Source organism: Rhamphochromis sp. 'chilingali' (assembly GCF_963969265.1).
Source record: "Rhamphochromis sp. 'chilingali' genome assembly, chromosome: 4".
Lineage (NCBI taxonomy): Eukaryota > Metazoa > Chordata > Actinopteri > Cichliformes > Cichlidae > Rhamphochromis > Rhamphochromis sp. 'chilingali'.
Window position 1 is genome coordinate 10,022,533 of NC_137948.1, and position 12,599 is coordinate 10,035,131.

Here is a 12,599-nt window from a genome sequence, read left to right on the forward strand (position 1 = left end):
TCAAACAAACACTGTGACGTCAGGACACGCAATGGCTGCTAGTGGCACAGCTGTAACGGTTCTCACTCCCAATGGGAGAAGGCAAACAGTTAAAGTGGCTCCAAACACGCCGTTACTGCAGGTGAACTTTTATAGAGGAGTGTTTCATCTTTACTTAGGTGGACGGCTTATTGAATTCCGCGCTTTGGTTACAGAATCGGACTAAATTCCTTTCCTCCGAGTTAGCTTGCTGGGCTAACAGTTGTTAGCCAGTGACTGATCAGTTTGTGTTTTCGTGCGGATGAAATCAGATTATTTGGAAGATTTTGTGGCATAACTCGTGTTGTAACATTTTCCGCCTTCAGGTGCTGGAGGAAGTCTGCAAGAAGCACGGATTTGACCCAGAAGATCACGGTTTAAAGTGAGCAAATGAACGTAGCTGTAAATCAGTTTTTGTCCCTTGAGATTAAAAGCCTTTCATTACATCCAAATACACTTTAATACACAAACAATCGCACTGCACAGTAGCGGGATAGTAATGTGTGAAATATCCGTATATTTACGTAGTTAAAGAAGTTAAGCTAGTTAAATGTTGTAAGCGATTTTCACACATTACGCAACTCTGTTTTGGTTTCAGATCGTGTTTACTTATATTTAAAAAATCGGTGTCACTGCAGGAAAAAAGAAACAAGACAAATTATGTGTCAAAAAAATTAAATCAAATTAAAATTTGATAACTGCTTGTAATGCATTGATCAAATTTAGTCCTCGGGCTCATACATCATTCTTCACAGCTGTCCAGCTACTCCACATGAAACATTTAATTGCTCGCTTTCTCCTCCACTGTTAACATTTTTGGCAGGTTTCAGAGGACTATTGTTGACCTGACGCGGCCATGGAGGTTTGCAAACCTGCCCAACAACGCCAAACTGGAAATGGTGACGAGTACGAGGAAACAAGTTATAGCTGACAGCCAGGTCAGTTCAAACAAAGTGCAACTTGGGGCTCAACGATTAGTCAGATTTTAATGTCAGTTATGATTTTGCTCTCTAATTGTTGCGAAAACAAAATAATTGTAACTATCTTCTTTGCTCCTGGGGTTTTCTTTTTTGGTTTGTTTGTTTGGTTTCCTTGTTCTAAATCAAGTGCACAGCTTTCATTTAGAGTGGTGTGTTTTTACTCTCCCTAAAAGTTCAGCTTTTAGTTTAACCCCAACCAGGGTGTCTATAGTTCAACTTTTGGCTACAAAGATCTAATCAAGGAAGTAAATCTTTTAAGGTTTCTTATGGTGAACATGTGAAAGAAGAGCACTTAATTGGAGCTCCCCCAAAGAAGAGTTTGTGTCTACTCCTGACCTCAAACTAGGAATCTTTCATAGTTGAAGAAAATGCCCAGAAAAAGACACTTTTTAAACTCCAGTATCTACGCAGTGTCTCTTAATCTAGTGAATAATGTCCATACTTTATAATATTGACCACATTTATCATGATTACGACTTTTCCTATAAGCAAGCAGCCTTGGTGCATCTATGTATATGTGGGTGTTAGAGAGAGTCAGAAAGGAAGGAAACCCTCCAAATCCAGTGTTTGGAGACTTTTTTTTTTTTTCTTTTTCTCAGATTCATGGTGTGCATGAATCAGAAAAAATGTGGAAACAATTCTTTTTTACCTCAAGTCTGATTGCAACACAAAACATGCTCTTAATAAAAAAAAATTATTAAACAAGAGCTCATTTCCAGGATCGGCATAGTCAGAGTCCTTTTTTATAGAAGTACCACAACTCGGTATCCCTTTTTGAAATGCCTCCAGTCATTTATGTGGGGAGTTATTTGAAACACCAGAGTGAAAAAATATCTGCTTAACTTATTTTAAGTGACTTTGTCTCGATGAAAGTTCGCCAGACTTTTTAGCCGTTAGTGGCCAAGGTAAACATGTTCAGAACATACTTCTTTACCAGAGTGTTTCTTGTATATAAAAGTGTTTGTGCCCAGCAAAGAGATTTTAGCCTTCCATTAGAGGAAGCTCACCAGGACTTTTATTTTTTACATGTTTTATGTATGTGGGGTTTAATTAAGTTAAGCTTGAATGGCGCATTTGTTTTTTAAATAACAGGTGAATGCGTAGACTTCTGTTATGAAAGGTCACATAAGCTATTTGCGTGGTGTGCATGTTGTTCAATAAATAAAATTAATTTGAGTCCCCTTAGGGCTATTTGTCCCACTCATGATCATGTTTGAATAGCCTTAAGTAGCCTCATGTGTGGGTCAGTCAGCCCTGTGTGTGGGTTTCTTTATTGTCCGTACCTGGAAATGCCTGAATTCTCTGTCACTGCTCTTCTCTGATTCCTATCCAACAAAACACTTTGTTGTAGCTGAGCTGTAGTTTCCTATGACATCATGGCATCATAATCCATGCCGTAAAAATTCACGGCTGGGTTTGATCTGCTGTTTTTGTTCATTTGATGGATGGTTGACTGTTGATACCTGGCAGATTTTATACAGACGCACACATGCAGGCACCTCTGGGGCAGACTGGTTTGTGGGAGTGTTTCGTGTTTGACCGTTGACAGCCAAAGCCCTCGTTTCATCTCTCCCGGTGTGCTGATATGCAGCGTGCTTTCTGTGCCGAACAACACCGTTGCAGAGTAAACAACTCGCAGAGTGACTCAGAGAAAGAGCAACAGAGACTTGCACTCATGTCTGATGTTACTTATTTTCAGGCTGAGGTAGGCCCACATGTGCAGCTTAATCATCTTTGATTATCAAAGAATTTTCTTCCTGCTAAATGTATCAAGACTGATGAGCCAAGAACTTACAAATGACCACCGCGGGGGATTTTCAAAATCATTTCCTTTTCGGCGTTTGTGAGTCCAACAGCGTGAAGTGCTTGTACTTTAGATTTTATTACTTTTAGCTTCTATCAAAAGAAAAATCTATGTAAATAATTTAAAGAAAATCGTACTGTGATAATTATGTGTTTAAAGGGGCCTCATTGTGCTTATTTCCTCCTCCTTAGTTTTATTCTTGGGCTGTTAGAGTAGCTATGCATGATGGATAGTCCAAAATAATCCTTATTTATCTTAACCTGGGGCTGGATGCAGGCTCTGTTCATCCTCCATCCAAAACGAGCTGTTATAGGTGTTTAAAGCCAACTTTCTTCTGATTGGCTGCTGCCTGGAAACACAAGATCTAAACTGTAGTTAGCTGGGACTGCTGTGCTTGAGGATGTCCACTTTCACCGACATCATGCGGATCCTAATGTAGGAAAAACTTGGTCAAACTGAGCATTTAGAGCAGTTTGAATCTTGTGCTCTGGGCTCACATCCATTACTTATATATATATATATGCTGATCTACTTATTTTAATCTTCGTTCATGTTTAACATATTCATCCTCCACTGTAAGATAATAGAAAATAAGGAAAGGCATAGTGGGCCTACTTTTTGGTTGATGTCTTTCTTTTTTATTTATGGGGCATAAAAGCAGTGTCTTACTCAGATCCAGCTGGTGCCCTTTGTTGGATCTGTCACTATCCAACTTACCGTAATAAATGAAACAAATGCTAACCAGAGCTTTGGACTGTCTCATGTTGATAGTTTAGACCTGCTTTTTATTTCCATTATTGTTTTTATTTGGTTAATGGTTAAAGAGCGCCTTTGGTCTTTATGCTTAATCTGTGTTCCTGTGGTTTCATACGTGTCAGGTGCGGATTGCACTACAGATGGAGGACGGCTCTCGGCTCCAGGGTTCGTTCTCCTGTGGACAGACTCTGTGGGAAGTGCTCACACATTTTCCAGAAATCAGGTGTGTGCATGAACATTTGTACAGGGGCAGAATCTGTGTGTCTTTGTAAAAAAACAACAACCGTTAAAAGGCCTCAAAAGTAAATTAAATTGTGTTGAATGCCGACTAAATAGATTTTTATGTTGTTAGTTACTGTGAGAATTTCTAGCATACAGGGCCTCCCTTTTCACCCCTGTTCACTTCACGTGGTTGTGTGTTTGTTTGTTTTGGAAAGGGCTAAATATTGATCCATACTTTAAGTGTGTATTCTCATGAGTGAAAAATTGCACAAAAAGAAGACTTAGAATAGGAGGAACTGCAAGAATATGGTAAACTTGTTGCAGAACACATATCAGATTTAGAAGGCAAGAAACTACAACAAGAAGAAATAAAAGATCAAGGATGAGAAGAACTAAAAGAATTACTGTAAGAAGAAAAGACTGAAAGGGCTGCGAGAAGAGTTAGGGAAAAAGACAAGAATATGTATCAGAAGAAGTACTAGAACAACAGGAACAACTAGAAGACTTGAAAGAGGAGCAAGTAGTAGAAGAAGAAGCTGGCAGAACTTAAATAGAAGAATTATAAGTACTAGAATTAGAAGACAAAGAACTAGTACAAGAACAAGAAAGAATAGAAGAAATTAGAATACAAAGAAATAAAAGAATTACTGGTAGAGTGAAAAAAAATAAGATATAGAGGAACTACAAGTAGAGCTACATGATGAACTCATAGAAAAAGAATTACTAGATGATGTAAAAATGTACCATATTTTACTGACCACAAGGCACACCGGATTATAAAACACACTGTCGATGAACGAGTCGGTTTTCATACATAAGGTGTCTTCATTTATGTTGGAAGTTATAGCATAGTTGTATGTTTTTAATTTTTTTGGAAATCTCTGTCAGAACATGCTATATCATGTTTACGTGGAAGCTAGCGAGCTAACTTCCTGCTAACTTCTAACTCTGTTAAATTAAAAAAAAAAAAAAACTGTTTTCATGGATGCCTGGATGTTAAACTTAATTGTTTCACCTGGTAAAGCAGCAACACTGATCATTTTATTAAAGATGAACGAATTTAGACAGTTTTAACTCTCAGTGATGCCGCAGTGTTCGTTTGACTTTGGGACCTGAAGCGGACCCAGATTACTCCGCGAGGCTCCTGACTACAGTAATGCTCTGACGTTGCAGCTTCGTAGCTTCCCAAAGTGATACTAAAACATTTTTTGACAGATTTTTGAGCACCGTGTACCACATAAAATTAGTTCGAGGTCAGTAAGCACAACCAGAATTCATACAAAAGTCGCACCAGATTATAAGGCGCCCTGTCGATTTTTGAAAAAAAATGAAATGATTTTAAGTGCACCTTATAGTCTGAAAAATACAGTTCTAAAAAAAATACCAGAGGAATGCGTAAAAAGAGTAATCCTTTGATCGGTATCGCTATTTCGATCGGTACATCGATGTCTTGGAAAGATTTTTACTATATTGGAAAGTCTGGTTTGTAAGTGTAATATTTTTAAAAAAGAATTGAAAAATAAAACTGAAACTGTAGACATGAAAGAAAGTAAACTTTGGTCATGGTGTTACACGAAGAGATTAATGGACTCAACACTGCATTTCATCCATCTTCCATAGCGTGAAGATTGTCACAATGAAAGCACACCAGGATAACATTCCTTCTTCTCACCACTCCTCTACTGAAGTTTAAGCTTCATTCTAACACACACACCCGCACACACATGCAGCTGTTGCTCAGTAGTTCCAGCTGTGCGGTCCCAGGTGCTCACGCATCCGTCCAGCCCTCATCTCCACTCCATTAAATGACATCACTGCATTTGTTGATACTTTTCCAAGCAAGTCATGCTTCCATGAAATGAATGTTAGCTCCGCGGCAACGTAAAAAGCTCAAGGAATGTTATGAAGCACAGAGGAAAGCTTTGATATTCAGAATTGAAGAGAACAATAGTAAAACATTTATGGTTCAATTAGGTACTACACGGGATTGTGCACACATGGTTTACACATGCTGATAGTGTGCCACTGCATTGCATGAGGTTTTATTGTAAAATCACCCAGCTTATTATCCTCAACAAGGAAAACCACTTGTGGGTTTTGTTTAAAGCAAATGAAAATCATTTGGGCAATTTTTAATCTCTGTGTGTGTGTCTCTGTGTGTGCGTGCATGTCATCTCAACGTCACCAGTGTGTTGGAGCTATCCGACTCAGGATCCACTCCTGTGTGTGTTTACATGAGAGATGAGGTATGCAGCGGTCTTTTAACTCTCCCTTTCTCAGGAGATGAAAGTGAATTTTATGATAACACAGCTGCTTGTCCACATGTGCGTGTCTGTGGATGTGCAGGTGAGTGGCGAAGAAGAACTAAAGAAGGCCTCTTTGAAGTCTCTAGGTCTTACCGGAGGAAGTGCCATTGTCAGGTAAGCTGCTAGTTTTCATGCTTCATGCATTTTGTGGGTGTGACTTTATTAATTATGTATTTAAAACATCATATATAGAGAATCTACAACATGACTGCAGCTGTGACAAGCAGAAAAGTGTCCTTCAAGATGGTCTCCTTTTGCAGCAATAAACTGCATCTGCCGATTTAGCACCACCTGCTACATTTGGTCACTCCCTAGAAGTCCCTTCTAAACCACTGGCAGTGCTACATCTCCTTCTCTGTGTTTGAAGAAAAGGAAGATGTCTTAGACAGTCAAATAGGGCTACCTGAATGTCTCGGCCAAAAAACTCAAATGTTTTCAGTGTACTGTGAACAGGTGCAAGATGGTGCGTGCCACAAATCACCCTATTTTCTGTCAGATGCCTCAGTATGTTCCAGTAGATATCTTCACAAATCAGTGGTGCCCAACACAGTATAGCAAAGTCTGTACTTGGTTGGCGATGCTATCAGCCACTAGTTGTTTCCGTTATAACACATTCTATCACAAGTCTCCCTAATGGGCAAATTTGTTGTTGGAACGTTATAGTATAGTTACACCACAGATCCGTCGGTGCAGTCACAAAAAAGGCTTGTGGATGTCCACACTAAGCCAAACATTCATTATCTGATGATGTAATTGATGTCACTTGTACAGACGTGGACTTATTTACGGATGCAAACACTTTAAATGTAAAATTTAAAAAAGATGGCCTGAGAGCACACTGACATCTCGGCATAAGACAACTACACGCCCAGTGCACCTTATGTGGACACTGCAAACTGCTTTTTGTTCTCTGGCTCATAGACAAAGAAATATCAATCAGCAGCGATGAATAGCTAACCCTAACACAAAAGTCGATACTGGTGGGAGTTTTGAGGTCTATGGGGAAATCGAATTACTCCCATTCTCCCATTACAGAATGGGAGTAATTCAAATGTAGTAGGAGCTTTAGGTTTGGTCCATAGTGGAACCAAGGAGATTATGTTGAAGGGGAAAGAACTACGGGCAGCACGGTGGTTAGCACTGTTGCCGCACAGCAAGAAGGTCCTGAGTTCAATTCCAACATCAGGCCGGGGTCTTTCTGTGTGGAGTTTGCATGTTCTCCCCGTGCTTGCGTGGGTTCTCTCCGGGTACTCCGGCTTCCTCCCACCGTCCAAAGACATGCAGCTTGTGGGGATAGGTTAATTGGATAATCCAAATTGTCACTAGGTGTGAATGTGCGAATGAACGTGAGTGCGAATGGTTGTCTGTCCCTGTGTGTTGGCCCTGCGACAGACTGGCGACCTGTCCAGGGTGTACCCCGCCTCTCGCCCTATGACAGCTGGGATAGGCTCCAGCGCCCCCCGCGACCCTGAAAAGGACAAGCGGAAGCGAATGGATGGATGGATGGATGGGAAAGAACTACATTTAACCTTTTTTTTAAAAAATAAAAATAAAAAAATCACCCTGTATTAAAACCCTGTATTTATGATTTATGTTTAAGGTTTTTACTCAAAAAGGAAAAAAACCCAGAAGAAAAAGCTGAAATGGATACACCCGCTATGCCAACTACGCCCATTGCCATGGAAACCACACCCAGTTCATCCCCGCAGCCGGATCCCGCTCCATCGGTTCCAGAAATGTCAGCAACAGATGTGCCAAGCCCAGATAAGCCGGCGGAAACCCCAACTCTGCCATCTTCTGCCACTTCTACAATCACACTACCCATTCAACAAGAAGACGCTCCAAACCTCCAGGATGCCGTTGGACCTAAAGACCCTCCCACAGGAAGTCAAACACCAGAGGACGATGGTGAAAAAGCGGGGCCGTCAGGACTAAACTGCCACCCATCATCTCCTACTTCTTCAGCTCCTTTCATTCCTTTCTCCGGAGGTGGTCAGCGCCTCGGCGGTCCAGCTGGAGGAGTTGCACGTTCCCTCTCTTCATCATCATCCTCATCTCTGTCAGCGCTGACCGCTGCTGTTGAGTCACCCAAAGCCAAGAAAGCCAAATCCAACCACGGTTCAAGCACAAAGGTCAGCCAAACCCTGAGTTTACTCGGCCTGCCAGGTGTATGCACTAGATATTTTTTGTTATTAGCTAGTGTGTCTTCTTGGCCCTTATGCTGCCATTGACCAGTTTTCAACATAAACCACAAGCTCACAAAAATATAAAGACAATGAAAGATAAAAGCTGAGAAATCTGAAGCTCATATTGATGTTTTCTGTTAAAGCCATGTGTTTGCACATTTATGAAAACTTACCACCTCAAATCCGATTACCTATTTTGCTTATTAAGGGCATTTTTTTTGTGGGCTTCAAGAATTGTCCTTTTTAGATTGAATGTTTACAGTCCTGATCTGATCAGTAATTGGTGAAACTGGACCTTTTCTGTTCCTTTCAGTGTAAAACCACTACCAAGGTGCAGCATGATAGTATGGGTGATGCGGAGGAGTTCTTAGAGGTGAGTTTGTTCTGTAACCTCTTTATTTCAGATGACCAATTTCTCTGCTTGTGGATTTCCAACTCCTTCATAAATTAACAGTGTTTTCATATCTGCAGTGTTTAGTCAGTTTAAATTGAACTCTGTTTGGTTTTCCAGCTTTGTGTAGTTCGTTTGTGCAGGATTGAACACAGTAAATCACCCACACCGAGACCCTTTGAGAAACCTACCGTACCAATCTATGCTTGCTACTCTGAAATGCAGCAAGACACTATAGATGTGCCAAGGTTAGCAACTAGCCGTGAAATCAACGTAAATTATTAATCTTCCCCACTGGTCCAGAAGGCAGCACCTTCTTCCTATATTTACTTTTGTTGCTCCCCAAACCCATTTGGCCAATAAATGGGCTAATATCCCCACGTGGTTTGTAGTGATGCATTTTGGTTTGCTTGGAGTTCCCTTGGTTTGAGTTTGAATTTACAATCTTATCAAATGATTCAGACCAGGGTAAACGAACTGTACGTTTAAGTCTAGACACCCAGAAGCTGTTTTATTTTATTTTGAAACTCTTATCTGAATGATTGTGGAGAAAGCCAAGAGTAATTTTAGTGGCCACTAGGACTAAAACCTGCATTTGATTTATAAGAAGCTACAGGCTTTACCTCAAAATAAGGTTTATGTTACACTACAATGCATACATCCAGTTTCACATCATTATACCTCAATGCAGAGTCCTGACAGAGTCGACATCTCAGCCTCATTTAACCAGAACACTGAACAAAATACATGCTGGTAAACTTACATCTTTACCACAGTAGATTGGGATGATGATGATGATGATGATTAAAAGGGGCTCAAACTGTTGTGAAACTCTGTGCAATACAAATAGTTTAGAAGTTTCCTGGTTCAGCTGTGGTCTGGCTCTTTGTGGGGGGGGGGGGGGAGCATCACTGGTGTACAGAAATTGTTTGTAGATGTTTATTGGTCAGTGGTTGTCAGCTTTCATACATACCGTCCAATGCCCACGTGCTCTTCACCATGTGGAGAAGCAGGGGATCGAACCGCTAACCTTCTGATTGGTAGATGACCCTCTCTACCTCCTGAGCCCCAGGCAGCTGTATTCAATTTGTCTAAAGAAACCTTTAAATTCAAGGCACATTAAAATTTATGCAATGTTGTGCAGTAAATTCTGAATACATTTAAGAGAAAACTCAGACGATCACTTAGGAGGAGCAGCATTTGGCGATGGTGGGGAAGAAGAACTTTCTTTTAACAGGAAGAGATGTTCAACAGAACCAGGCTCAGGGAAGGGCAAAATTCTACCGTGGCCGAAAACAAGACTTCTGCTGTGATAGATAAAGCTAAAATTTGGACACTTGAGATCCAAATATTGTTACGGACACTCTTATATCTCCCTCTGTCTGCAGCCAGTGGAGAGGGAGCCTCTCATCTACCACCTGGACTCCACATCCCATCAGTCTGAGGACTACGGGGATCTGCCCGACGAGTTCTTTGAAGTGACCGTGGATGATGTGCGGAAGCGCTTTGCCCAGCTGAAGAGCGAGAGGTGGGGAAGGAGGAAATGGTTGAGTGACTGGGTGCAGTATTTAGCACAAATACCTTGTTGCTGCAGAAACACGTCTGGATCCGATGTGTTTCTGCGCTGTTTGGAACAGATAATTAGTCAGTTCGGCATTCGGTCCTGCGGTGTTTTGTCCATGTATAACCCTTAATTGCAAAAATAGCCTAGCAGTGATGAGAGGCCATAGGCAGGGAGAATGCTGGGCATCACTGTGTGCATTTTTGTATTTTTACTTGTTTATTTTTTAAAATTTATGACCAGTTTGAAGTTTTTAGTTATTTACGAGCGCTTCTTCAAAACAGATGCATTCAAGTTTATTCTGCAATCTCTGGATGTGGCGTCAGCAGACCACAGCTGTTGAGACATCGTGTGTGTTTGCAAACATGTTCTCATTTATAAGACAACACACAAACACTACAAAAGCTTCTAAATATGGCACGCTGGGAGCAATTAGTAGTTCTGTTTTGTGTAGACGTTTATCTTCCAGCCATCGACCAAACACCGTCAGGTTGAGACCTCACCGCTCGCATCCTTTAATCTCTGTCTGCACTGACATGGCTGCCTCATGGCTACTGCCATGTCAATGACTGCAATTACCAAGGGTGGAATTAAGCCGACCAAAGCAATTTGCCTGTAACATGCACGCACACACACGAGTAGGGGTAGGAAAGAAACAGTGATTCTTTGTTTTCTTTGCACATCTTACTCATTGTGGGTTAAACAACCTGCTTTTTATTTCTCAGCTCATTTCATTGTAACTCTGTGTGTGTCTCTCTCTGTCCCTCATTCTTCAGGAAGTTTTTGGAGGAGGCTCCGCTTATGACTAAATCTCTGAGAGAATCACAGATAAAGGAGAAGATGGATAGATATCCCAAAGTAAGCTCGTACACATAATAACATTTTAATATATGTACGTTTAAAACATACAGACTATAAATAGCCCACTCTGCCTCTCCAGGTGGTCCTGAGGGTCCAGTTTCCAGACAGATATGTTCTACAGGGCTTCTTCAGGCCTCTAGAGACAGGTGTGTGTTTGTGTGTGCCTCCATGTGTGTGCGCGCATGCAGTATGGAGAGTGTTCATTTCAGCTGGCTAGCCACAGGTATGGCTGCAATGTGAAAGCTACTTGCGGCTCCCTCACCACATTTACGAATGTAGCCACACCACAGTGACAGACTGAAAGAATGAGACAGGTCTGTAATTCCAGCGATGAGATGCACCTCAGCCCGAAAGCAACACGACAACCAGCAGAACAACAGATTGCAGGGAAATTCCTTCTGACAAATGAATTACAGTCCACACAGAGACCGATGTAGCTGCACATAGCCCAGTTTGTGCTTCAGCTGGTAATCTGTGTCCTTGTTTGTGTCTTGTGTCCAGTTGATGCTCTGAGGCACTTTGTAAGGAGTCACTTGGAGGACCCTCAGCTCAGTTTCTACCTGTGTAAGTATTGTTACATTTCCCCGAATCGTCATCTTCATCCTGTGAAGGTCTGACCATGTTACAGCATCAGTTTCTGCTTCTGGTTTATTCCAAATCAGATAGGATAATAGTTCTGATCATAATTACAAGCACATTGAAATCACCTGAAAAACCTCAAATCTGATGACTGGCTTAATCCAACCTCCTCTAGTGTCAAATAAATGCAAAATTAACACTTAGAATTTTGACCAAAACTGCAAAAAATGCTGATAAACTCAAAATTTCTAGAGATCTACATGCAATGAGGCCAACTTTTCTATGAGCCTGAAAAAGGAGGAATTTTCTACAAACGTTTTGGATCCAAATTATCAGTTTGAATTGTTTTCATTTGAATTGCCTGGATTTGGATTTTCTTCAGTTAGATTTTACTGATAATGTCACTTTTTTTTATTTAAACTATGTGCAGGTACATTTGAGCGAGTTTAAGATGTATGAGGTTACTGAAAGTGAGGTTTGGTGACAGCTATCCAAAGCAAAACCTTTTTTTTTTTTTTTTTTTTTTTTTTTCCCTAATAGAGTAAGCATTTAAGAGACATTTTATTAGGTAGACCTTGTACTGAGTCGAACCCCTTTTGCCTTCAGAGGTGCCTCCGTTCTTCGTGGCACAGATATTCAGAGAGATGCTGGAAACATTTTTGATTTTTGGTCCATATCGACATAACATCACACAGTCGTTGGAGATTTGTTGGCGACACACCCATGGTTTTAATCTCCAGTTTCACCTCATCCCAAAATGATCAACCTTAAAATTATCAGCAATATCACCTGCTTTTATTTTTACCATTGTTTTGTTTTTTTTTAATTTAACTCCACTTGTAAAAATGACAGGAGCAGGAACAACCAGTTTTAGCCTTGATATGTGCTGCCTACACACAAAGCTTTGAAACTGTATCAGTTTTTCTGCCATGTTT

General features: G+C 40.8%; 1 protein-coding gene across 1 annotated transcript in view; it reads left to right on the forward strand.

Annotated features, from left to right (window-relative positions):
- Nucleotides 1–12,599, forward strand: part of aspscr1 (ASPSCR1 tether for SLC2A4, UBX domain containing) — a 22,442-nt gene continuing 9,843 nt past the window's right edge. Inside the window, exons 1-12 of the mRNA XM_080881220.1 lie at nucleotides 1–121; nucleotides 345–400; nucleotides 842–956; nucleotides 3,681–3,781; nucleotides 5,969–6,026; nucleotides 6,127–6,200; nucleotides 7,687–8,218; nucleotides 8,586–8,645; nucleotides 10,052–10,191; nucleotides 11,001–11,082; nucleotides 11,165–11,231; nucleotides 11,587–11,649. Of these exons, the coding sequence (XP_080737346.1) occupies nucleotides 32–121; nucleotides 345–400; nucleotides 842–956; nucleotides 3,681–3,781; nucleotides 5,969–6,026; nucleotides 6,127–6,200; nucleotides 7,687–8,218; nucleotides 8,586–8,645; nucleotides 10,052–10,191; nucleotides 11,001–11,082; nucleotides 11,165–11,231; nucleotides 11,587–11,649 (1,438 nt within the window). The 5' untranslated portion in view covers nucleotides 1–31. The remainder of the gene's footprint in view (nucleotides 122–344; nucleotides 401–841; nucleotides 957–3,680; nucleotides 3,782–5,968; nucleotides 6,027–6,126; nucleotides 6,201–7,686; nucleotides 8,219–8,585; nucleotides 8,646–10,051; nucleotides 10,192–11,000; nucleotides 11,083–11,164; nucleotides 11,232–11,586; nucleotides 11,650–12,599) is intronic.